General features: G+C 37.8%; 1 protein-coding gene across 1 annotated transcript in view; it reads right to left on the bottom strand.

Annotated features, from left to right (window-relative positions):
• NOX3 (NADPH oxidase 3) overlaps nucleotides 1-26389 on the bottom strand; it is a 97770-nt gene that overhangs the window by 45547 nt on the left and 25834 nt on the right. Inside the window, exons 5-8 of the mRNA XM_036768963.1 lie at nucleotides 21741-21886; nucleotides 19699-19880; nucleotides 13334-13463; nucleotides 89-181 (exon numbers count right to left, since the gene is read on the bottom strand). Of these exons, the coding sequence (XP_036624858.1) occupies nucleotides 89-181; nucleotides 13334-13463; nucleotides 19699-19880; nucleotides 21741-21886 (551 nt within the window). The remainder of the gene's footprint in view (nucleotides 1-88; nucleotides 182-13333; nucleotides 13464-19698; nucleotides 19881-21740; nucleotides 21887-26389) is intronic.

Below are 26389 nucleotides of genomic sequence, written 5' to 3'. Positions count from 1 at the left end.
CAATAAAAATGGCAAATTAAAACTTGGGCTAATAAAAATTTTTCATCTACACTCTGGCTTTTATTCCTACATAAAGCTGCATACATACCTTAGTAATGACAACTTTCTGTTGAAATCGCCAGAACCTAATTATCCTTTCACACATATACAATACCATAGGGCCTAAAACCCATTTCCAAGCCTGTAGAGAATAAAAGAAAGAAAAAAATGAACTGAAAATATAATCTCAATATTTTTACTTTGGACCAAGCCAATATATGACATGATGGGATTAGGATGTTTCCCGTGTAACTCTTGCTGATTATCTAAGAACTAATATCATTTTACTAAATGCTAAACTATCCAATTACTCTCTGAAGTCCATGGGAAGTACTTTTTTGAGGGATTAAGCCCCTTTGGTATTGATATTTATACTTACTTGATCAATGATACCTTTATTTTAATTAGAAAAAAATCTAATTTTTGAAAAGATAAGAAAGTTGAGAGCCTACTTTGATTGAGAGAGGACCATAAATGCTTCCAAGGTTTACAAAGCAACATTAATGAATTCACAACTTGATAACATTATACTACTAATTAATAGCTTTGGCCTGGGCTGCCTTGTGAGTTGGGGGTTTATATACTCACATACCACTTCATGGAATGTAAAGCACCAGGTTCATTATGCAGGACACCAGCACCAGGTTTACCAAGTGAACAGAAAAGAATAGCTATCAGGAAAGCTGTGATCTTGAAACTATGACCAATCCAAATTGACATATACGAAATATGGAAATTTTGGACTACTCCTCCATTCAATTAATCAAGTTTCTACTAAAGTATAAGTCCCTTTAGGACATAGACTTTTTTCTTGTTATCTTTGTATTTCTCATAGCCCCTGTTGTAAAGAATAAATACATACTTGTTGGATAAATGATTGAATGGACTAACCAAATGCTGTTCTCTTTTACATATTTAGTATGGTGGTAGTTATAGGAAAAGTATAAGATATGATCCCTGCTTTCAAGAAGCTTAGAATCTCCAGCCTCCACTGGCCAAATTTTATTTATTTTAATTTACAAACATTTATTAAATACCTACATTATGCTAATAGGGCAGTTAGGTGGTACAGTAGATAGTGTGTCTGGCCTGGAATTAGGAAGACTCATTTCTTCGAGTTCAAATTTGGCCTTACCAATTTACTAACTGTGTGACCCTGGGCAAGTCATTTAACTCTGTTTGCCTCACCTTCCTCATCTATAAAATGAACTGGAGAAGAAAACGGGAAACCACTCCAGCATCTTTGCCAAGAGAACCCCAAATGGAGTCATGATGAATTGGATGCAACTGAAAATGACTGAATGACGACAACAACAATAGTAGTTGGGCATATAAGACAAAAATAAAACATCCCCACCCTCAGGGAACTTACATTGTACTGGGGGGAAGACAATATGTATACAGATAAGTAAATATGAAATATTTACAAAACAGTAGAAAATGAAATTAAGAGGTAAGAACTTTTAACAGTTGGGAAGGAAATCCTCATGTAGCAGTGGTGCCTTGACTATGTATAGAGTAATTCACAAGGAAATGTATGGCACAGTAGAGAGAACACTGGACATGCTGTTGAATAACCTGGGTTTCTATCCTGGCATCGTTTGTGTGACTATGGGGAAGTGAGTGACCCTGCTTGGATTTTAGGTTACTCATCTGGAAAATGAAGGTGTTGTCTTAGATGGACTCTGAGGTCTCTTTGAACATGAGATCTATGACCCCATGGTTCTACTCTATCTCTCTTTGGTTGTGCAAATCTATCCTCTGCAAATTTCCAAGAGAAACATTATTGTTAGTCTAAGCTCTTTATTCACCACATTGTCTACTTTTGTCCTGGCACCTTTAACACCAACTTGTGCACAAGGTCTATGGCTTACACTCCTTTTGCAATTCCATAACACTGAGTTGAGTGTTAGCTACATAATGGAAACTCAATAAATACTTTTTGATTGATTGCTTTACTTTTCCAATCTTCCATAACTCTCTCTTTTCAGGTTCCTGACCTCTCTCTTCCAATTACTTTGAGTAAAGCCCTTCTGTTTTACTTTTGCTATAGGTAAGTTTTTCTTCTTGCTGTTCTTTTTTTCTCTTTTGTTTGCCTCTGAGTCTATTCTGCCCTCAAAAGTCAACATTCATCAGATGCCCTACCTTGCCTGCATCAACTCTCTTCTAAAATTCAGCACTAATCTTATAAATCTTATCCACCAAAGGTTTGTTTTATACTTACAGTGTGAAGCACATTTAAACCAACCATCCCCACCTCAGAAAGACTTAGCAAATGTCTTGAACCAGATAAGAAATGAACCGTTTTCCCATCAGTTTTGAGGGGATCATGAGGTGATGATAGAGAAAAGGAGAAAGATTATGGCAGGAGGTATGGACAAGAAAAGGATAGAAATGAAAGAAGGAGGCAAGGAAATAAATTGGCAATTCTCCTAATCCTATATAAATATTGGGAGTCTCTGGAGAAGTAGGTTGGACAGAAATCATAGACAGAATTTTTTGTACATGAACAAAACATACTCATGATTAAAATTGTCTTCTTATTAGAAATTTTGGACATGGCATATTTTCCTGATGTCCAAATATCTGGTCTCTCATTTTTCTTTGTCAAATGTAATAAATGTTTTCTTCTTCTTCTTGGTGATTAATATTCACATGGGATATTTTTGGACCAAATTATCCAGATAATCATCAACTTCTTACTTAAATTTTGAACTTCGTGAGAGCAGAAACTTTGTCTTATTTTTTGTTGTGTCTCTGAATCCTATAATGTTAGAGCTAGAAAAGACCTTAGATATCATCTCAACCTCATTGTACTCTTTTAAAAAATGGTTTAGCTAAAGGTCTCTCAATTTTACTTATTTTTCAAAGAACCAGCTTTTAGTTTTCATCATTTCTAAAAGCTATTTTCCATCTTCTTTATTTTGTCCTCTAGTTTTCAAGAATTCTTATTTCATGCTCATTTTAGCATTGTTTATTTGATTAAATGATTATAGATTTACATTTGGAAGGGACCTTAGGTACAGAGAAATTAAATGATGCCCACCTACGATCACATAGCTGGTAAGTAGCTCCAATTTCACTGCCCTATCCACTGAGACACTCTGCCTCTTGTTGAATCTTTAGTTTTTTAAAAAATGATAAATGCTGGAAAGGATGTGGGGAGATTGGAACATTGTTACATTGCTGGTGGAGTTGTGAGCTGATCCAGCCATTTTGGAGAGCAGTTTGGAACTATGCCCAAAGGGCTATAAAAATGTTCATACCCTTTGACCCAGCATTAGCAATTCTAGGGTTGTATCCCAAAGAAATCACACAAGCGGGAAAAGGACCCATATGTACAAGGATATTTATAGCGGCTCTTTTTGTGGTAGCCAAGAATTGGAAATCAAAGGGATGCCCATCAATTGGGGAATGGCTGAACAAGCTGTGGTATATGAAGGTAATGGAATACTATTGTGCCATAAGAAATGGGGATGATACGGACTTCGTAACAACCTGGAAAAACCTATACGACATAATGCTGAGCGAGCGGAGCAGAGCCAGGAGAACATTGTACACAACCAGAGATATATGGATTATGTGAGGACCAACCCTGACATACTTCACTCTTCTCAGCAACGTAAGGTGCAAGGACAACTCCAGGGGACTCACAATGGAGAATGCTATCCTCATCCAGAGAAAGAACTGTGAAGTTTGAATACAGATTGAGGCGCACTACATGCTTGCCTTTTTTGCTTCTCTTTTGTTTTTGTTTTTGGTTTTTTTTGTTTGTTTGTTTGGTTTTTTTGGTTATGTCTCTTCTTTCTCATGATTCATTCCATTGGTCATAATTCTTCTCCACAACTTGACTAGTGTATAAATTAATTCAATGCGAAGTTATACATGGTAGTTATATGAGATTCCAGGCCGTCTTGGGGTGGGAAGGGGGAGAGAGGGGAGAAAATCTGGAACTCAAAATTATGTAGACGCGTGTTGTATAAACTAAAAATAAATAAATAAATTTGAAAAAAAAATTCATACTCTGGTCATTAATCCTCTGTCTATTTTGTTAATATGTAATTTCTGTTAATAATAATTTTGTTTTCAGATATATTTTTTTCTTATGGGATTGTTTTACCTATACCTCCTGCCCCTAAATTTGCTGTTATTTTACTATTATCCTCTTTTGTATAGTTACTATTTCTAAAATTTGTTTTTTTTTTTTTTGCCCACTCATTGGTTAGGATGTCATGATTATCTCCCTTTAGGTTTGTCTCTTTTGCTTGTGTTTCATGTATTTGTTACTATTTTATTGTGTTATAGTCTGGAGAGTATATATTTAATATTTCTGTCCTTTCACATTTATTTATAATTATATACAGTTTTATTTTAATAAAGATACCAGTTTATGCTGAGAAATATATATGCTCTTTAAAATCCCCATTCAGAAGATGGCATAAATCTTTTAAACCTAACTTTTCTAACAATGCTTTCAGCTCTACATTTTCCTTTTTGAAAAATCTTTTTGTTAGATTTATCCAGTTTTGAGACATTAAAGTCTTAATAATTAAATAAATTAAATTAACAGTTATTGTTTTATATAATATCAATGTCTATTTGCAATTCAGTTAACATTTCCTTTAAAAATTTAGATGCTATATCATTTGGTTCATATACTTTTTTTAAACATTGGTATTGTTTTAATGTCCATTGAACCCATAAGTACAACATTCTATCCTTTATCTCTCTTGACATTATATGTCTTTTGTTTTTGCTCTGTGCTCACAAGATCGAAACTCTTGCTTATTTGGAATTAGCTGATGTGTAGGAAATTTTATTCCAAACTTTCGTTTTCATTTCACATGGATATTTACCTTTTAGAAATGTTTTTTTCACGTAGCAAGTTGTTGAATTTTTAAAATTTTCTTGTAATTTCTGCCATGCCCTTTCAATTTTATTGGATTGCTTAATTTATTCACATTTAAGGTTACATACCAGCTAGGTTTATGTTTTTCTTCATTTATTTCTCCTGCACTGATTTTTAATCCCCTCCTCCTTTAAGGCAGCACTCTGTCTCTGTAATTAACTTTGCTGATATCACTTTGATACTAGTCTATTCCCACAGACTCTCCTCTATTGCCATTGAACTGTCCTTGAATTTACTTAAATTATTAATTTCTCTTTGTTTTATTTATTAATTAATTCATCAGCCTCACTCTTATTTTGACTCTTCACTTTCTCCACTCAGAAAAGTATATGGTTCGGAATCTTTTCCACACCCCTACAATCTTAGCTTATATGACATTATTTTGTGGCACTCTTTTCCAAGAAGTTTTCATTTACTTTGTACTCTCTTTTATATCTATTGTCCTTTAGGCTACAGTGAATTATACCTCATTTGTGTTGTGTCATGCTTTCACTTGTTCCCTCTTTATTCTGTTTATGTACCTCACGAAGTATCTCCTGGTGTACCAAATCTGAGTTCCCTCCTCTATGCCATTTTTATGTTAATGTGTTTTTAGATCTCACCATATTCTCTCTTCCCCTTATGTATGTATGTATGTCTTTATGTATTCATTCACTTTTTAATATTTCTTTTTCTGTGGTGCCTTTCTTCTCTTATGCCTCCTGTGGCGCTAATTGTGATTAAAGATCTTCCCCACCCATTTGTTTTTGGCAGGGCAATTGGGGTTAAGTGACTTGCCCATGGTCACACAGCTAGTACATGTGTCAAGTGTCTGAGGCCAGATTTGAACTCAGGTCCTCCTGACTCCAGGGCCAGTGGTCTACTCACTGAGCCACCTAGCTGCCGCTTCCCCACCCATTTAATAGGCCTCAGGTGGAGTTAGTTAAGGGAAGCTTGATTAGGATGCTTGTTTGTAGGCAGGCCCACACCTTTTGCTGATTAGGTGCTAAGCTCTAGACCCATACCCTTTTGCTAAATAGGTGCTAAACCCTAGGGTCGTGAGGGTAGGCATTAAGCTGAGAGAGAGCTGGAAGGGCTGAGAGAGAGGACTGCAGAGACATGGAGATAGAGAACTGGAAGAGACTGAGAGATGGAGAGAGAGAACTGCAAGGGCTTTCAGAATTGCAAGCTGGGAGGAAAGGATGCAGGTAAGCAGACAGGATTTGTGAGTGAGTGTTTACAGGAAGACCCTAGCGGAGGGAATGGTTACAGGATGGCTTGGCTCCTTGCTGCAATATTGTGTTTTAATTTCCTTGCTGTTACATTGAGGTGGACTTACTGATTTTGAGATACAATTGTTGCTATGCTGAATTGGAATTATTGGTTTTGAGACTTGATCCTCTGGTGTCTGAATAAATGTTTTACTTCTTCTGCCTTCTATACAGTCCCTTATACTTTGTGATTCTGAACTATACAGGCACATTCATGATCACCATCGATGTTGTGAATCTTGCCTTACTGATACACCTCCCTGTTAGAAATATCAGTTCAGGAAGAAAGCAGTGTTGCATAGAGAGCATCACTATATCTGAAGCTGTAATGACCAGTTCTACCCTTTACTCTTTCAATGATCACTCAGTGCTCTGAGGACCAGGTTACCCTATTTTTTTAATTAGTTAATTTATTTATTTTTAGTTTTCAACATTCACTTTCATGAGTTTTAAATTTTCTCCCCCTTTCTCCCCTCCCTCTCCACAAGATGGTATGCAATCTGATATAGGCTCTACATATATATTCCTATTAAACATATTTTCACATAGAAGAATTAGAACGAATGGGAGGAACCATGAGAAAAAAAAACAAAACAAAACAAAAAAAGAAAATAGTCTCCTTCGTTCTGTATTCAGACTCTATAGTTCTTTCTCTGGATGTGGATGACATTTTCCATCCTGAATCTTTTGGAATTGTTTTAGATCCTTGCGTTGCTGAGAGGGGCTAAGTCTATTAAAGTCAGTCATTGCATACTGTTTACAGTGTTCTCTTGGTTTTGCTCACTTCACTCAGCTTCAGTTCATATAAATCTTTCCAGGTTTTTCTGAAGTCTACCTGCTCATCATTGCTTATAGCACAATAGTATTCCGTTACATTCATATACTACAACTTGTTCAGTCATTCCCCAGTTGATGGGCATCCCCTCCATTTCCAAGTTTTGGCCACCACAAAAAGAACTGCTATAAATAGTTTTGTATATGTGGGTCCTTTTCCCATTTTTATGATCTTTTTGGGATACAGCCCTAGAAGTTGTATTGCTGGGTCAAAAGGTATGCACATTTTTTATAGCCCTTTGGGCATAGTTCCAAATTGCTCTCCAGAATGGTTGGATCAATTCACAACTCCACCAACAAATAGTGTTCCAATTCTCCCACATCTTCTCCAACATTTATCATTTGCCTGTTTGGTCATGTTAGCCAATCTGATAGGTATGATGTGGTACCTCAGAGTTGTTTTGATTTGCATTTCTCTAATCAATAGTGATTTAGAGCATTTTTTCATGTGACTGTAGACAGGTTTAATTTCTTCCTTTGAAAACTGCCTGTTCATATCCTTTGACCATTTATCAATTGGGGAATGACTTGTATTCTTATAATTTGATTCAGTTTTCTACATACTTTAGAAATGAGGACTTTATCAGAGGAACTGGTTATAAAAATTCTTTTCCAATTTTCTGCTTCCTTCCTAATCTTGGTTGCATTGGCTTTGTTTGTGCAAAGCCTTTTCCATTTAATGTAATCAAAATCATCCATTTTACATTTCATAATGTTCTCTATTTCTTGTTTGGTCATAAATTCCTCCATTCTCCATAAATCTGACAGATAAATTATTCTTTGCTTCCCTAATTTTCTCATAGCATCATCCTTTATATCTAAATCATGTACCCATTTGGACTTTATTTTGGTATATAGTGTCAGATGTTGGTCTACGCTCAGTTTCTGCCATGTTATTTTCTAGTTTTCCCAGCAGTTTTTATTAAATAGTGAGTTCTCATCCCAGAATCTGGGGTCTTTGGGTTTATCAAACAGTAGATTACTATAATCATTGACTACTGTGTCTTGTGTACCTAACTTATTTCACTGATCCACCCCCTATTTCTTAGCCAATGCCAAGTAGTTTTGATGATTGCTCCTTTGTAATACAATCTGAGATCTGGGATGGCTAGGCCACCTTCCCTAGCATTTCTTTTCATTAATTCCCTTGATATTCCGGACCTTTTGTTCTTCCAGATCAGGTTACCCTATCTTTTATTCTACCACCCTAGGTGTCAAATGCTCCTTATGACCCACAAATCCCTTCTCCTGGTTTGGAGAATCCACTGCTCAAAGGAAGCAGTTGTCTACTGTGCTCATTCCCCTCCAGATGAAATCCATTATAAGGACACTGTCTCTCATCATTACTCTCATGATTATCTGCTTTAATGGCATAATTTTCCTTGCTACAGCGGGAGCCACCTTCCAATGCCCAATACCTCTATCTCAGACATTTTCTCCATTGTTTTTATTGTACTTTTCCCTAACTCCACATTTTTATTGATTATATTTTAAAAATTACCATTTCATTTCCTTTTCACTCAGCACTCGGATCAGTAGAGAAGGGTTTGTTTTTTGCTCCATTTTGTCTCATCTTCTCTCTTTTTTTATGATACCTCACTGCATTATCCCTACCATAAAAGATATAGTTTTGCTTATAAGGGAACATGAGATTTAGTCCACAAATAAGCATTCTACTCTTCCTCTTCCCTTTCCCTGACTCAAAATCTTTAGCAACTAGATGCTTTTTTGTCTTTTGATAATGCCCCCTCCATTTGTCCCTTGATGCAATTTCTTCTTTTTAAGCAACAGCCTATAAATATGAGATGATTTCACTGCTCAGTTTTTTTCTTGAAATTATACTTATTTATCTTTGTGCATCTATTATGTAGAGTTTTTGAAAACCTGAAAGACCACTCGCATCTTTTGGGGCACAAAGGTAACTCAAATATTTCTTTTGTTGGGGAGGTCTATCTTTTTCATTAATTGTTAGGCTCAGTTTTGTAAGATATGTTATTTCAGATTGTATCTCAAATTCCGTTGCTTTTTTAAAAAATATATTATTCCATTTCATTCTCTTATTTGTTGTAGCTTTAGAATAATGTTAAGCTGTTTGTTATGTTAATAATGCTAAGCTGATGTTCCTTCATGGCTGAAAGTCTGATCATTTACAAAATTTGCTTTGGTGCTAGGATTCTAAAATTAAGCCAAAATATGCCTTGTAATTTCAAGGGTTAATCCACGGAGTAGATAAATACATATTTAAAAGTTACAGTTTTCTTGTATTATTTCCTCTGATATGATAAGATTTTAACATTTATCATGCTCCTCTGGGTACTTGTGGTTTGTAATTTACCTTTGTGTATCATTTGTTCAAGGTCAGTCACTTTGGCCTGAGTAAAATTCCTGTGTTTTTGCAAAGTTTTTGCTTCTCTTCTGAAATTTTTTCTTTTATTTCTATATTTTTGAATTCCAAATTTGCCATTTTCTCTCTCAAATCTTTGAATTCTCCATTATGTGTTCCAACTTCTCTATTGAATTTTTCTGTCTTTGTTTTGAGAACTTTGGTGTCTAACATAATTTCTATCCTAAGATTGTTTAAAAGATTTATTTCTCTTTTGTATGTCTTGCTATTGTTCCATGATTTCTGGGGAATTAAAAGAATTCCTTTTGTATTGAGGAATTGAGGTTAATTTTCTTTCATAGCATAAACTTTGTTTAGTATGTTATGATCTTATTTTGAATTTTTACCCATTTTTCCTTTTCTCTGTATAGGTCTTACTGCTGTTTTATCTGATTGGCAACTCAGTTTGTACTCAATCCTTCTCGTATGGACTTTTTATCTTTTGGCTTTTTAATACACACACACACACACGCACACACACACATACACATACATGTTCTCAGTAGTTTGCCTATAGTTTCCCTTCTTATCCTTTACACCTAAAAGGGACAATTGTTTGGAAAACTGATCCATATAAACTCCATTAGGAGAGGACTGATCACATCTAGATTTCTTGTTCTCTTTCCTCTGAGCATGGAAGTCCAAAGGACATCTTTTTCAACTTTCTTTTCCCCATCCTTTGCACTTTTACTTCATTTTGCAGGTTGGAAATAACATCTTCTGCCTCTTATAGAGTAACTCCCTGATACAAATGAGAAAAGAGAGCCCTAGAGAGGTGAAGAGATTCACCTACGATCTTAGAGCAGTGCAAGTGGCAGAGCAAGGATTCAAACCCCTCTGACTGTATGGGCAGTATTCTTTCCACGTTGACATGCTGCCTCCCCAAAGCACATATGGTACATTTTACATAGTAGGAACTTAATACAGTTACATACTGTGCAGATTTATTTGAGGATAGGGAAATTGTTACTTTATCTCCTTCCTTCTTTCCATCATTTCATTTTCCTTTCTGTCCCCACTCCTGTGCCAGTATCTCTACTACTCACCCACAAATTTTCTTTCAGAAGAGAATCTAGTCCTATAAATATTGAATTTGGTTTTTATTTTGGATTACAAGCACTCTCTTACATGCACACATTAAGCATTTGATAACCAGGTAGTTAAGGGACACATATAATAATCCCAAATGCAGCAGGGACAGAAAGGAAATTGAAATAATGTGAAATTAAAAATAATTAATAATAATAATAATAAAAATAATATCAGCTAGCAAAGTACTTTACATCTTATCTTATTTGGGACTCACAACAACCCTCTGAGGTAGGTGCTATTATGATCACTATTTTATAGATAAAGAAACAGGCTGAGAGGTTGATAGATTTGCCCAGAATCACAGCTAAATAGCTGAGGTAGGATTTGAACTCATCTTCTTGACTCTAAGTCCTGCCCTCTATCCATTGTGTGGATTCTGAGCACATCTCTTATTATTATTAATTATTTTCAACTTCACCATGGTATGAAGAACAATTTCAAGAAAATGTCTGCCAAGATATCCAGAAGTAACTAATAGACTGCATAAGGATTGCATTAACAAAGCAAATACATAGCAGTGGAAAAACTACTTGATGAAAGTAATATTGTATTCTTTTTAGTCTTGGCTTAGCATAACATTAGGCAAGTTCCTCAACCCTCTTGTCCCTCAGTTTCTTTTTATCTAAAAAAAGGATACTGGATTAGATGACCTCTAAAATATCTTCCAGATGTGACATTCTATTATGTCTGTGTCATCAAAGTCATCGTTTGTCTCCAGATAACAATCAAGGGTCACCCTATGGTGTCAAAATTTAGAGGTTGCTAATTTCATTTCTCTTTAAATAGGTAAAAACAACTGAGTTAAGCAACAAATTAGTAAAAATAATTAACATAGGAAGCTACTAGTCAGTGAGCTTCCTGCCCCCCCCCCCCCAGTGGTGATAATCTAGGTAAACTCCTTTTTGGCCCTGCCCTGCCCTGCCCTTTCCTGCTCCCCTGTTTCATCTGGGTGACAAACTCTATAGTAGTGGTTTCATGGTACCCTGGCATCTTTGTTTTATGTGGCCCATTGTCTTAAGGTCTAAAGTCTTTTCTCCCAAATGTCCTAAAAAATTGATTTTGGGCTGCTTTTTGTGTGACATACCTTAAGAATATTTTGCAGTACATGGGACATTAGAATTTCTTGTAATTACTCTTTGTCACACTATGTTTCTCAAATTCATGTAACTTTCTACCAGGAATGAAATAGTATTAGGCAAGCACCAGTAGTTTCTTGTGTTTCTGTCCCTTGAATTTTGCCTCTCTTCATCTGAAAATAAAACATAGCATAAGAAAAGACTATTTTATATCATTTGTTCAGACTCAGCTAAAACTTTTGTGAAGTGTTGTAACTCACTAATGGCTTTAAAACACAACACATTTTTAAAATAATGTTAAGGCCCTTTGCTTGGCTAAGAAGGTTCCAGAAATCTTCGTGAACTGCTGTAAATATCTTTCTTTGGAACCTGGAGTCTTGGGGAGCTGAAGAATTGCTTGAGTTATAATTTGTCCCTGCGATTGGTTTAATTAATATGGGGGTTACATATGATGGAAACTGGTTCTTGGAATTAAAAGAGTCTGTCTGTACAGAAGTTACATTAATTGGAACCCAAGAGCTACATGGAGTTAGAGACTTGAGTGGAAAGATACAGACAAAGTAGGTATGATGCAGTGGAGTGCAGGAACCTCTTTGTGTCCTTGGGATGCCTTTTCCTTTCAGGGTCTACTAGACATCAGATAGAATACTGCACAGTTCAGCCAAGCGGTAATTGTACAGCCCACACAAGCTTTGAATCAGGATCCATTAAAAATAATGGGAAAGACTGACAACATGAGTTTGGGTGTGCAAGGAGGTGTGGCAGGAGAGAGTTAACAGAGAGATGGGTGAGTTTCCCCCCTTTTAATGATAATTAATGTCAGCGCATGCAGCAAGGAGCAGGCTCTGGTCTGTATTCATGGTGCGTTGGAGGGTATTGATTTTTTTATGGAGACACTGTAGCTGAAAATTTTAGAGAGGCATTCATGTCCTTCATTAATATGCAGGTTGGATAGTGGCTAACGATAGTTTAGTTTAAGATAGAGAGAATCTATACCAGCCATTAAAAGAGCTACAGTCTAATGGACACGTCTATTCAGTTTCCTTCTGTTTTTAACATTTCTCCTTGTATTTTTCCTCTTTAAAACAATGCACTACAGTGACCTAAAGTATTTTTAAGATATAGGGAGGGAATTTTTTTAGCTAAATGTTTTATATTCTTTATGTGTTAGTTCCTCAATTATCTGATTCTTTTGTATTCATATCTCATTCATGCAATTTTGGGGGGCCCAAACCTATTTTTGTTCTGCTGATTCCTCTATTTTTCAACTTATTTCTTTTCATTGTATCTCGTTTGTGTGGTCTCAAGCTTCTGACTAAAGTCCACCTGTCCATTGCTAGGGTAGAAGAGAGAGCAAAAAAGAGTTGGGAGAAAGGGTTGGGGGTTGGGAGGAACAGGTTGATAGGGTGGAAATAAAATTCTTAAGTAATGTCTTTTATAGGGGTTCCATTTTTACTTGAAGTATGCACTTGAATTCCCAGAAAATCAGGAATGTCCACAAACTTCTATGAGTATAAAAATATATTAAAAATCAAATATAGTGATGGGGAAGGGAGGCAAAATGGAACGAATCATCTTTAGCCTTTTTGAATAACCCGCTGCACTGCTCCTCTCTGTAAACAATCAGAAGATGAATGTGTCTGTTGGTGACATAAAATACTCCTCTTTTAATAAGATAAAAGAAAAAATTCCCATTTATTTATATTTTAACTAGGTTTTTGTGAAAAAGGTCATAAGGGATCATTCTTACCGAAGGTTTATTGCCAGAAAACTGTGGCAAGGGGCACTGAGTGTTTTCTTCCCATTCAGTGAGATGATCTTTACAGTAGGTGACATTGTGCAGCATCAAACTCTCCAGTGTCTGACTTCGGACAATCTGTCTTCTCATACAAAAAATGCCCAAAAGACAAAGGACAAACATTGGCATTTTCATTTCAACATATTTTCCCCCAACGATGTAACATTGTAAGACCATGTCATTCTAGAATAGTGATATTTTAGTTTGTTGTTGTTCAGTTGTTTCAGTCATGTCTCACTTTCCGTGACCCCATGTGGGGTTTTTCTTGGCAAAGATACTGGCGTGGTTTGCCATTTCCTTCTCCAGCTCATTTTACAGATGAGGAACTGAGGCACCCAGGGTTAAGAGAATTCCCCAGGATCACATGACTAGTAAGTGTCTGAGGCTGGATTTGAACTCAGGAAGGTGAGTTTTCCTGAGTCCAGGCCCAGCACTCCTCCACTGTACCATGTAGCTGCCTATAAATTAGCTTCCTTGGAATCTATTTTGTCATTTATTTCCTTAGCATGGATCGGAGGACCCGGGTGCAAATTCTGGCTCTGTGATTTTTTAATATTATGACCTATCAACACCTATTGTACTATTTGCAAATAGTGTGACCCATCAATGAATCATGTCATGTCACTTTTTTAGTTTCTTTATATGTAAAATGAGAGGATCATAGATATAGTATATAGATACAGATAGATATATAGAGATATATACATAGATATAGAACTAGAAAGAACCTTAGGCAACACTTAGTCAACCTAGTTATTTATAGATGAAGTAACTGGAGACTAGAGATTAAATGGGTTCCCCTACTGCCCAGAGGTAACATTTGACACAGGATTTGTACTTAGGTCCTCTGACACCAAATCTAGCAAGCTTTCTACTGCTCCACATTGCATTCCCTAGAAAAGCTTTAAAGTCACATCTAGCTCTAAATTCTAGGATCCATCCTTCTTTTTTTTCTTAAGAATGTAAGGAGCAACTAATGATTTTGAATACCTAGAAAAGAAATGTTCCACTGTGGGGTAGTGTTTTTAATCACTTTCATATAGCATCTAAAGCTTTGCGAAGCTCTTTACATAAATTACTACATTTGAGTCTGAGAGAAAAACAGTGAGGTAGAGACACTATAGGTAGTAATATACCCATTTTACAGGTGGGGAAACTAAGGTAGAGAGAGATTAAATGACTTTTCCATGGTCATGTAGCTAATAAGTACTGGAGGTAGGATTTGAAGCTAAATCTTTCTGACTCCCAAGTCAGAAAGCATTCAACCTCTTTTATGATGTTCTACTGAAGGACTCCTAAAGAAAACAGGGATGGTGGGTGGTACACACCTGCAATCCCTGATACTGAGGAGGCTGAGGCTGGTGGATGGATCACTGGAGCTTGGGAGCTCTGAGTTGAAGTAGGGCTAAAGCTGATCCAGTGTCCATACGAAGCCTGGCACCAGTATGGTGAATCCCCAGAAGCAAAAGGTGACCAGGTTGCCTAAGGAGGGGGTGAACCAGCCCAGATAAGAAACAGAGCAGATCAAAGCTTCTTTGCCAGTCAGTGGTGGGGCACTTCAATTCACTTATAAGATGGGAAAACTGAGTCCCAAAAAAAGAAAGAAAAAAAGAAAAAGAAAAGAACTGATAAAGAAGAGAAAGTTTTCTTTTAATCCACTCACATCTTTCAGGTGAACTTGTGAACTAAATCAGATTCAAGTGAATTCCTGATGGCTGATTTTAATCAACTGGCTATCTTTCTGTCAATGGGTCCTCTTTTCTTTTGCAAGTTTATTTAACTTTTTTCCTTCTTTCTCTTTTACTGATATAGGGACTTTGAAGGAAGAGGTCAGGAGATGGGCAAGGCAAGGTAATTTTAGTTCTTCAAAGGCCACTGCATGGCCTAGAGTCTTCCAAGGTCACAATGGATCATCTATGAAGCTTCCTTCATGTCACATTAAAAGATCTGAGGTAGGTACTTGAAGTGAGTCTTACCAGTTGGGGTGATTATGATTAATTCAAATATAGATTGACCTTTGGCCAGTTGTTCTCAAGCCCAGTTTCAGAGCCCATTCTCAAGTTTGCTCACCTGTAATCTGGTGGAGCTGCATGGAGAATTAGAGCAGGTCATGTTGGAGTTTCTCCTTTATATCAACAAAACTATATTGTGGTATGCTGAGGGAAACATTAATATTAGAAACTGAGAAACTCTGACCCTACACAAACTCATTATTGTGGTGGTTTCTTAGGTCACCCAGACTTTTTGCACCTTATAGGGTATGAAAACAGAAAGCAGCTGGATATCCATAGAAACCATCTGGACTTCATGAATCATCCTGACTGGACAGCTTTGTGGAGGCTATCTAGTCTGGATAATATTTTCAGTTAAGTAAGCAGTTATATTTAATTCTCCAATTTCAAAAAGGGTGATTCACAGAATGACTAATTTAGGAAGTCAGTTATTCTGTCAGCAAACATTTATTAAGAGTTTACTGTATGGATAACAACATTCTTAATCTTAGAAAGGTCTGTAAGACTTTAATAAGTTCAAGAGATGTAGCTACTGGTAGATAACAATGGCCATGGGCCCAAGTCCAGCTTCTGATACCTACTGGCTATGTGACCCTGGACAAGACACTTAACATCACAAAGCACCTGGCAGCTCTCTGCAGCTATACATTGCAGAATAGGGACTGATTGTAGCGACAATCTGCTAGCAGCTTCTGTAGGGGTGTAAGACCCACCAACAACCAGCCCGCAGAAATATGCCAACACAGGTTCTTTGATCTGCTTTACTCAGGAAAGCAACTTAAGGGGTTAACAATCTTACTTTAATCAAACATACAAGAATCATTCACTTAGTTCAGGGGGAAAGTTCAGCCCCCTGAACTTCAAGGCAAATAATTACAAACATCAACAGACAGGCCTTGTCTGATTTAAATCACAATACATAGTGATTTGAATCAGACACAAGACAGAGAAACACCAATACTGGGTTGCAAAGCTGGGGGGCAGTTGCATCTTGCCCAGAGTCTCAATACTCCTTCCATGAGTGTGCCCCAAAAGTCAACCGCCAAGCTCCCCTCAATTTTATCCTGTTCAGAGCCCTGAGGGCTCTGATCTCACCCAGGCTGGGTGTGTGAAAGTTCCCCAACCCCAGTATCACATCAAATACAATTATATGACTCTCTGATTGTCTTAATGCTGAGAAACACTCCAAGGCAAAATCCCACTTTATCTGCCCCATTCAAACAAAGGCCAGAATCATTAAAGGCACTTAAAAGAAGAATAAAAGAAGCCCCAACTTAATTACTATAACACCCATCTGCATTGAAAGAGAGGTTTGTTCACTGAGTCTTCCCTAAAGCTGTGACTCAAAAACACAAACTACAAAAGAAACCCCAAAGCTCCCACCTAAATAGGCTCAAGTGAATCTACTTTTCCTAGATCTTCCATTTGGAATTTGTAAGTGACTTCAGTTATGTCCATCTTACCCTAGATACTTAAAACATCCATGATCAAGTGAAGTTTTTGTGGTTGTTGTTGATTGTTTTAGTTGTGTCCAACTCTGCGATGCATTTGGGGTTTTCTTGGAAAAAATACTGGAGTGGTTTGCCATTTCCTTCTCCAGCTCATTTTTACAGATGAGGAAACTGAGGCAAGTGACATACCCGGGGTCACAAAGCTAGTAAATATCTGAGGCCAGATTTGAACTCAGAGAGATGAGTCTTCCTCACTCTAGGCCCAGTACTCTACCCATTGTGCCACCTAGCTACCTATTAAGTGAAGTCTCTATATCCAAATAAGTCTCTCAACAAGGTAAATATTGCATTTTTCAACTTACAAATTCATCCACATTAAAAAATTCCAAGTGGTCCACTACAAACTTAGATTCTCTTGTGTTTACCTAGTGCAGAAACACATTGGCACAGTTAGGGTGAGGGTAATAAGGAAGCACCATCAGAACCTGGGGAGATTCTTGACAAGACTACAAGGTAACAGCATTAAGAACAGCCCTCATGAAAGGAGGTGGTATAGACTCCCACGAGAAAGGGTAGTTCCTCTGACAGAAGACCTTGACGGCCCCAAAGAGACAAGCTAGTTTGCACTTAGGAAACTACCCAGAGGCCCAGCTAGAACTGCCCTGAACAAGAAAAGTATTATTAGATTGAAATGCATGGGGGGAATTAAGCAGTGTGAGGGTAGTGGGAAGCTTACTAGACTTTGAAGCAGCAGGCCTGGCTTCTCCATCCTGGCTATTTGTAACCTTCAGCAAATCACTTAACAGCTCTGGGTCTCTTTCCAGTGTTATATAATGAAGGGTTAGATTAGATCAATGGTTTCCAACTTTTTGTTCCATGAACCTCTTTCAACAACAACAAAAAATGCATTGTGAACCTCCAGGGTAATTTGATATACTACTCCTAATATTTTTTATAATTAGTTACTGATTAAGGCAACACTACAGAATTTTTAGTATGAACCCCTTTGACCATCATGATGAACCCCGCGAGGGATTTGCAAACCAATAAATGAGAACCACTGGATTACATAATTATAACTCACATTTGCAACATGCTTTAGAATGTCCAAATTCAGTTCAGTTCAATTCAATTGATTAACTTCTGTCTTTGCATTCCCAGTGCCTAGCACAGTGCCTGACACATAGTAAACACTAAATAAATGCTTATTGATTGATATAATTAAAAAATGAAAAATGCCTACACAATGAAAGACATCATGGTCTCAAAGACAAAAACAGAATAGTCTTCCTGTTCAAGGACCTTACATTCTGCTGCGAGGATGATTTCAGCAAATACACCCTGTACATAAATAATACAAAGATATTTTAAATTGGAGAAAGCACTAACTAGGACAGAAGGGAATCAGGAAACACTTTGAGTGTGAGGTGGCACCTAAGCTATGTCTTGGCAGAATCTAAAGTTCCTAAGGGATGGAGTTGAGGAGGGGGAGTGCATTCTGGACCTGAGAGACTAGCTACCCAAATTCATGAAGGCACCAAGATAGAATACTGTTAATGTGGATTTCTCAAATGCACATTAAAATGTGAGTTTCTTGAAGGCAGGGATTGTTTTTGCCCTGGTTTTTTTTCTTGTAATTCAAGAATTTAGCACACTACCTGGCACACAGTAAGCATTTATTAATGCTTGTTGTCTCACTGCACGGGGCACAGACAGGAGGTCAGTTTGACAGAACATAGAGTTAGTGAAGGCAGTATAGTACATACAGTGATTGAGAGAGGTGGGATTTGAACCCAGGTCCTCTGCATCCTAATCTCATCCCATTTACATGGACTATGCTGCTTCTTAAAGGCAGTGGCAGCAGCTGCAAGGATAGCATCAGCAGCAGTGGCAATGACCATGGTGATGGCAATGAGTATGGCCCTCTTCTAAAGGAGTAGAACCGATCTGAGATGTATTGGGAAGGAGATGGAAGATGGCATGTGACTCTCTGATGTTCCTTCTCCAACAGTTTCCCCCAGTGTATTTCATAGTGCTGGCTGTCACCTTATTGGTGATTATCTTCCTTAGACACACATTCCAAAGTGGCCCATGTTTCTCCCTTTGGATGGTGAATGCATATCCACTTAGGTGATGCTTGGAACCACAAGGCTTGGAAGACTTAATGAATCACAGGGGCTGGGTGAGAGGCAAGTATAAGGGGAGGGAATCATCAAGGCATGGATCTAGCTTGTGTATGTGAAACCCTGGAAGGACTGCTGATGGGCCAAGTAAAATTTGCTTGGAACCCCAAAATGTTTGACTCCATGTGCCACATTGTGCTGAAGACTGCCAACTCTAGTTTGAAATGCTTTGTTCAAACCAATAACTCATAATAAGGAATCAGAGTTCTTTTAAGGAAATGTGGTAGGGACGTGGATTCAAGTTCCAGCTTGACCATTTATTGACCAACTCCGTGATCTTGGACAAATCACAATCTATCTGGGTTCCTTTTCTCCCATCTGCAAAATTGGGTGGAGTATCTATATATAATCTTGTGCAAGATTAGTTATGAAGTATCACTCTCCAATAGGAATATTTTCTCTTGGTACGGTGACATCAACATTAGGTCATGGAAGCAAGAATGAGGTATAGATGCGGAAGAGACTTTCAAGATAGCCTTCTCAAACTCTTTCCTTTCACAGATGGTGAAAGTGAGGTAGAGAGAAATCAAGTGAATTTTCTAAGACTGCACGGTGGCAGAATCATGGCTAAACTCTATCTGTGTCACAAATCTGTCAGAATGACTATCAGAGGCATTTGGGGTACACAAAGTTTTAATAGGTTGTAATCTATGCATAGAGTTTGAACTTACCCTGTTCCATGGATAATTAAGACAATGAAGAAGATGACAAACATGTGGTGTGTATACCAGAATAACTCGTAGGAGGCTTGTCTAATGATCTCAATTGATGAGGTCATGATCAAAATCAAAACCACGGAGATCACCAGTCCAGTTACACCAGCTATTGTGGTTAGGAATTCAGTAATTAAGTTCTGAAAGAAAAACATCTCAATTGGTACATGTTTTAAAGGTACTTTTCTAGTTAAGATTAGAAAGTAAGAGCCTAAGATATTTTGTGAAAGAATAAAAGAAAGAAAAGAAGGAAGAAAAAAGGAAAGAAAGGAAGGAAGAGAAAGAAAGGGAGAAACAAAGAAAAGAAAGAAGGAAGTAAAGAAGAAAGGAAGAAATACTCAACAACATTGTCAGGCAAAAGAGAAACAGCACATTCCTGGTCCTCAAAGAATTTATAGCTTAGTAGGGGGCTGAACCATGTATCTAAATAAGTATAATATGCTATAGAATGATGAACGCATAGGAGAATTCAAGTAGAGTGGTATGAGAAATTCAAGCTTTTGTTATTTCTATTTTGCCCTTTCTTTATATCCCTAGCTCTTAGAACAAGGCCTGGCACATAGTAAAAACCCAATAAATGCTAGTTTACTGACAGACTGGCTGACTGAGGGACCATGTTTAGCTTAGGGAATTAGAGAAGCAGTTCCCTTCTTCCTCAACAGCAGAAAAGACCAACTATTGCTGTCAGGCCAAATCAGCTGGCCTGTTTTTGCAAGTCCTGAGAGCTAAGACTGGTTTTTACATTTTAAAAATATAATAAAACTTTATTTAAAAATGTTAGAAAACCATTCTTAGCTCCCAGGATTTACAACGACTGTATTTGACCCAAGGGCCGTAGTTTGTCAACCCCTCCTCTAGAGGAAGGTTTCAGTTATAATCAGCTAATAGTTTATAAAGGACTTTAGTTTATTGGGAAATAGCCTGAAATTTACCTTTTTTTAGCAAATGCTTTATTCAAGAATAGCATAAAGTAATAGCATAAGCAAGAAAAAAGTGGAATGTTTAGACCTTTAAGAGAATAAACTGTTTTTAAACATCCTTAAGCATCTTTGAAAAAAAATATTATTATTACTAATTATTGTGTCCATGATCACCATTATTTGCATTTTATAGGTGAGGAAACCAAAGCTAAAAGGCATTGACTGATTTACCCAGGTTCACACAACTAGTAGATAGTGGAATCAGATCCCAAACTCAGAATTTTAGGGTGGAGGTGGGACTAGAAAACACTGTAGGAGACTTGTCCCTGACTTGTTAAAAGTGATTACTTAGTGGTAGAGCCAGGATTTTTTGAACCTAAGCCTTCAGGCTTCATATCCAGGACTCTTTCATTAAAATACTTTTTTTTGTGTTCCCAAGAAAAAGGTAGCTTACACAATGTGTATGTGGAGATTATTGACAATTTGGGTGATTACATTTTTATCATCCTCTTCCTTCAATAATCAGCCTCTCTGTGCAGTCACAGTTACTTCTAATGGTAACACTGGCCATAAAATTAGCTCATTTCCCCAATATCAGATCTACACCACCAGCAATTCAAATGTATGCCAAAATATGAGGCCTATAAGAGTGGGTCAAGAAAACAATTTGCAAATTGAAAATGAAGACATCCAATTTATATTCCCTGAATCTGGATGATACTTCATAGTTATGAGTCTGACACGGGGTGAAAAAAAAGTTCTCTTACGCAAGGTTTTAAAATGTAAAATATTGCATTTTAACAGGTTTATTGCATTCTATACTAGACCTAATCTACTCTCCCTTCCCCCAATAAACTAATTAAGTGCCATTCCTTGCTTTTTTCCTTGCTGTGTACCCTCTCAGCAGTTTATGGTAAAAAAAATTCACATTTTTAGCTGAAATTGATGTTAGCATTTGGCAGACCCTCTGCCTCGCTCTCTTTTATTAAAAGGCTTTGAAATATAGTTTTCCTGACAGAGAGATCAAAAGAGGAAGATTTCTCAGATGAGAAAAATGGACAAGCATTGAGGGGAACTCACTGTGTCATATTTCCTGATTGGGTTCAGGTAGCTTTCATTTGGGTTGTTGCCAAGGTAAGAAAGCTTGTTTGGCAGCTCCCCAGCCTCTTTGGATTGGCCAATGTGATAGCGCTCCATGTTAACCACGTGTGCCACAATGTGGATAGCTAAAGGAAAACAGGACAAATGTATAGGTATTCACATAGGCTCCCTTGAATCATTGCTAAGGTCGCTATGGAATGCCTCTCTAGAATTGCCTACCATCTTGGTTTTCTAACCCGGGGAAGAGGGGTGCTCACCATTCTCTGGAGCTATTGTAAAGTTCTCTAAATAAATCTTTAGTCACAAAATTAAGAAGTGAAATTAATCTTCATTCATTTTTATTTAAAACATTAATAGAAAAATATATTTCATATAATACTTTGCAGGGATGATGGTGAGCATCATGAAATCATGCAATTAGTAAGAGGCATAGCTAGCTGAAACTGTACCAGGGGCAGCTTTCACTGGATATGGGGGAGGATGGCACAACGGTCAGGAGGTAAGCCTCCCCATGACTGCCACCCTCCTCCATTCATACTGGAAGGTGGAGCATAGTCGCTCAAATGATAGTTATGAAGGTGCACTTGGTTCAGGAGGAGGCAGCAATCCCTCCCTCCTCCTACCTCGGGCCATAGGATCATCAGATTATTTATCAATGTAAGGCTGGAAGGGACCATTAAAGGCCATCTAGCCTAATACCAAGAAGGCAGCTAGGTAGCACAAGCCAGGAAGGAGTCAGGAAGACTTATCTTTGTGACTTCAAATCCAGTCTCAGACACTTACTAGCTACGTGACCCTGGGCAAGTCACTTAATCCAACAGTTTCCTCACCTATAAAATGAGCTAGAGAATGAAATGGCAAACCACTTCAGTATCTTTGCCAAGAAAACTCCAAATGGGGCCGTGAAGAATCAGACCAAAATGACTGAACAAAGCCTAAAACTCTCATTTTACAGATGAGGTAACGGAAGTCCCAAAAGATAAAGAGACTTGGCAAAGATCACATAGGGAGTAAGCCCAAGGTCACACAGGGAGTAAATGGCAGAATTTGGATATATGAACCCCACCTTGTTTGATTCTAAATTCAGGATTCTTCCTATTGTACTACTCATACCTGAAAGGTTGGGGGTGGGTGGTAAGTGGGAGGAGGCAGCCCTTGGAGAATGGTCCCCAGGTAACAGGACCTTTCTATTACATTCAACTGAGGGAAAGTATATTTTGTGTCTAAGCAAAGTATATACTGGGTCCAAGTGAAGTGGGCATTAGGTTTATTTCATCTGTCTCTTTTACTTGTTTTTTGTTCTGGTTCAAGTTTGTATGTATGTCAAGTTGCAGAGGATCTTGGGAACTTCTAACTCTAAATAAATAATTATTTGGGGCAAAGGACTGTGATTCAAGTCTAGGTATAGGGGTCAAAAGATAGACAATCTTAGCTTGGAAGCCACTCTGCTAGCATTCAGTCTGAGGCTGAATGTGTTTGCTTGTATTTTTTGCTATTGAAAAAGAACTATCAGTCTGGAGAGAGGCTTTCTAGTCTTTACACATTAACAGGCAGTAACTGAGATGATCAGCAGGAACTTGAAAGAGATGAAATCAACTATGAGTTGGTATCAGAGAGAAACTCAGGTTCCATGAGACCAGAGGAGACATGAAAACATACTAATGGAGCACCATCCAGCCTCAGCCTCACTGGACTAATGACCCATAAAACCTGGAAGAGACTATAGACAATGTGTAGTTGGGGATGTGCCCAGCTGGAGCAGTGTGATTACATAGCCCAACTGTGTTGTTGGCCTTGAAGTTTCAGATACAGGAGTTGCTCATTGACAAGTTTACCCTGGCCACACATTTCCCCCATGTATGTGTCTCTCTTTGCATGTCCCACTTTTCTCACTGATCATGTGTTTTAGTGGATTAATTTTCAATGAGTACCATGAAGCCAGGTGCATCACATTTAAAGTAGGGGAAGATGCCCTAGGTGCTATACCAGAACAAGATCATGCCTTAGCACTGTGATTGCCAGTCACCAGCATGTGATAACCCCATGAAGGACATATGCTAGTACTTACTTTCATGGCTTGGTATCTATTAACAACCTCTCTTTCCTGCCTCTCATTTACCCCTTGGATCTCTTTGCTTTGTGATTTCTGATTTGATTTGGCATTGAATCCTGCTAACTCTGTCGAGTAACTATGTGGGCCATGGCCTCTTTCTTTAGGAAGATTCTTTCTCTGGGGTTCTATTAATTGTGTATCCATGCCTGATTTTTCTAAAGGATGGGGAATTCCTCTACTTGAAATAGATTTGTATACACGGATATATTTATCAGATATATCCCTAATGGACTGAGATATGCCACTCTTCATATCATATCAGAGACACCCCCCCCTCCTTTTTGGCATGTATTTAAGGACAAGACTACACAGCTAACATTCAGGGAAATGGCTACGTTTGAACTTTAAAACAAAAAAATAAAATCATATCTTCATTCAGCCTGAGGGCTTTACTTCTAAAGCTGTTCATTCTTGGCTTCTGAAATCTGTTGAGTAGTCAGCAGTCACTACACAGAGGCACTGATATATTGGTGGACACTCTGAGAATGGGATACCTGTGAGGGGGCCAGATGTTGTCTACCACTGGGGAGCAGATTCAAGGGAGAGACCACAGGTTATCCTACCCAGGAGGTGTCTAACCCTCCTACTATATTTTCCTTTTCTCTTTAGGGAAGAGTTAGAACTGCTGGGTAATCCACAGGCCTATGGTGAGGCAGTCAATCTGTGCAACAGGAGGGATGTTTTGACATCTTCAATGGTTGAAGTGGAGGCCAGGATTGTGTTGGCAAATGCTTAATAACTGGTTATCCACAAAAAGTATAAGACATTATTTTAAGTTTAAGCTGCATGACTAACATTTTTTATCTCTTTCTTTAAAAAAAGACAATTAGCAAAACAATAAATTAAGCCCTGATTTGTAAGTTGCTGATACCTGAGCTGTTAATGCTCACATTAAAAATTTAACAATTGACACTTTCAACCCAACTTGAGCTGATTCCAGCACACCCCTGATCAGAAGTATTCCTTCTTCCCTCCCTCCCTCCCTTCCTTCCCTTCCTCCCTCTCCCTTCTTCCTTTCCCCTTACTCTCTACCTCCCTTTTTCTTCCCTCCCTCCCTCCTTCCCTCCTTCCATACTTCATTCCTTCCTTCCTTCCATCCATCCTTACTTCCTTCCTTCCTTCTGTTTTTAGTAGGGATTTTAACTTTCCATGGGTATCAATGTATCACTAAAGCTGTTCATTCATTTTCTCTTGTTCCTGCTAAATGACTAGCCTACCTCCTTTTCTCACAATACATTTACTAAATACCTTTTTATACTATTTCTTGCATTCCTTCCTTCCTTCCTTCTTTCCTTCCTTCCTTTCCTCCCTCCAACCTTCCTTCCTTCCTTCTCTCCTTCCCTCCTTCCTTCTTTCTCTCTTTCCCTCCTTTCTTCCTTCCTTCCTTCCCTTCTTTCTTCTCTCCTTCCCTCTCTCCTCCCCTCCCTCCCTCCCTCCTTCCTTCCTTCCTTCCGTCCTCCTCTCCTTCCTTCCCTCCTTCCCTCCCTCCTTCCCTCCCTCCTTCCTTCCCTCCGTCCTTCCTTCCTTCCTTCCTTCCTTCCTTTCTTCCTTCCTTCCTTCCTTCCTTCTGTTTTTTAATAGGGATTTTAACTTTCCATGGGTATCAATGTATCATTAAAGCTGTTCATTTGTTTTCTCTTGTTCTTGCTAAATGACTAGCCTACCTCCTTTTCTCACAATACATTTACTAAATATCTTTTTATACTATTTCTTGCATTAAAAGCATCTTTGTTAACATGCTACAACCAACTGTGTGCATCATGCTACATTTCCAATATGTGCTTTTCCATTCACCATTGAGTCACATGCAAACTTAATTCTTTAGAAATTATGATATTCTATTTTTTATGGTCATATAAGCTCAACAAAAGGTTTTTTAAAAAGACTATTAAAAGTTTATTTTAATGTGGGTTTGAGGTGTCAGGTTGCTGCTTAGAAAAGAAGTTGTTGCTTGGAAAAAGATTATTCAAATGCAATCTAGCCATCTCTCTCTCACTCTCCAAATCTGGGCTGAGATAATTTTTCTTTTTCAGAGACTGTCTAAATGACCAAGTAGATATAACAGTTGTATTCATGGTTTGGCTGGTAGGCATTCTTCATCCATTCAGCGGATCTCTGTGTAAATGGCTTGGGGTAGTCATGGATCTTATCAAAGAATCACTGTAGTGTTCTGGGGATTGATGTGACCAACACAAATCATTCACAACCAGGAGAAACTGGTGAACCTCATAATTTATAAGGGATCCTCCTTCCATTTGGATTTTGCAGGACATCTTGCATGCTGTGGCAACCTTTAGGAAGGATGCTTCCCTTCCTTGTCCCTTACTCAAAAAGCAGAGAATCTCCAAACAAAATTACCTTGGGATATTTCTTCATACCTTTACACAAATTATTTCTGTATGTTTCAAGCAATCTTACATGATTTTAACATAAGCATGGGAGATACCTTGTTGGAGGAGAGCTCTACATAGTAAAAATTCCTTTTAAAAATAATCGATTAACAACGTGCACCGTG

This window comes from Trichosurus vulpecula, chromosome 7, assembly GCF_011100635.1.
Source record: "Trichosurus vulpecula isolate mTriVul1 chromosome 7, mTriVul1.pri, whole genome shotgun sequence".
NCBI classification, from domain to species: Eukaryota; Metazoa; Chordata; class Mammalia; order Diprotodontia; family Phalangeridae; genus Trichosurus; species Trichosurus vulpecula.
This window is presented reverse-complemented; position numbering and strand designations above follow the sequence as displayed.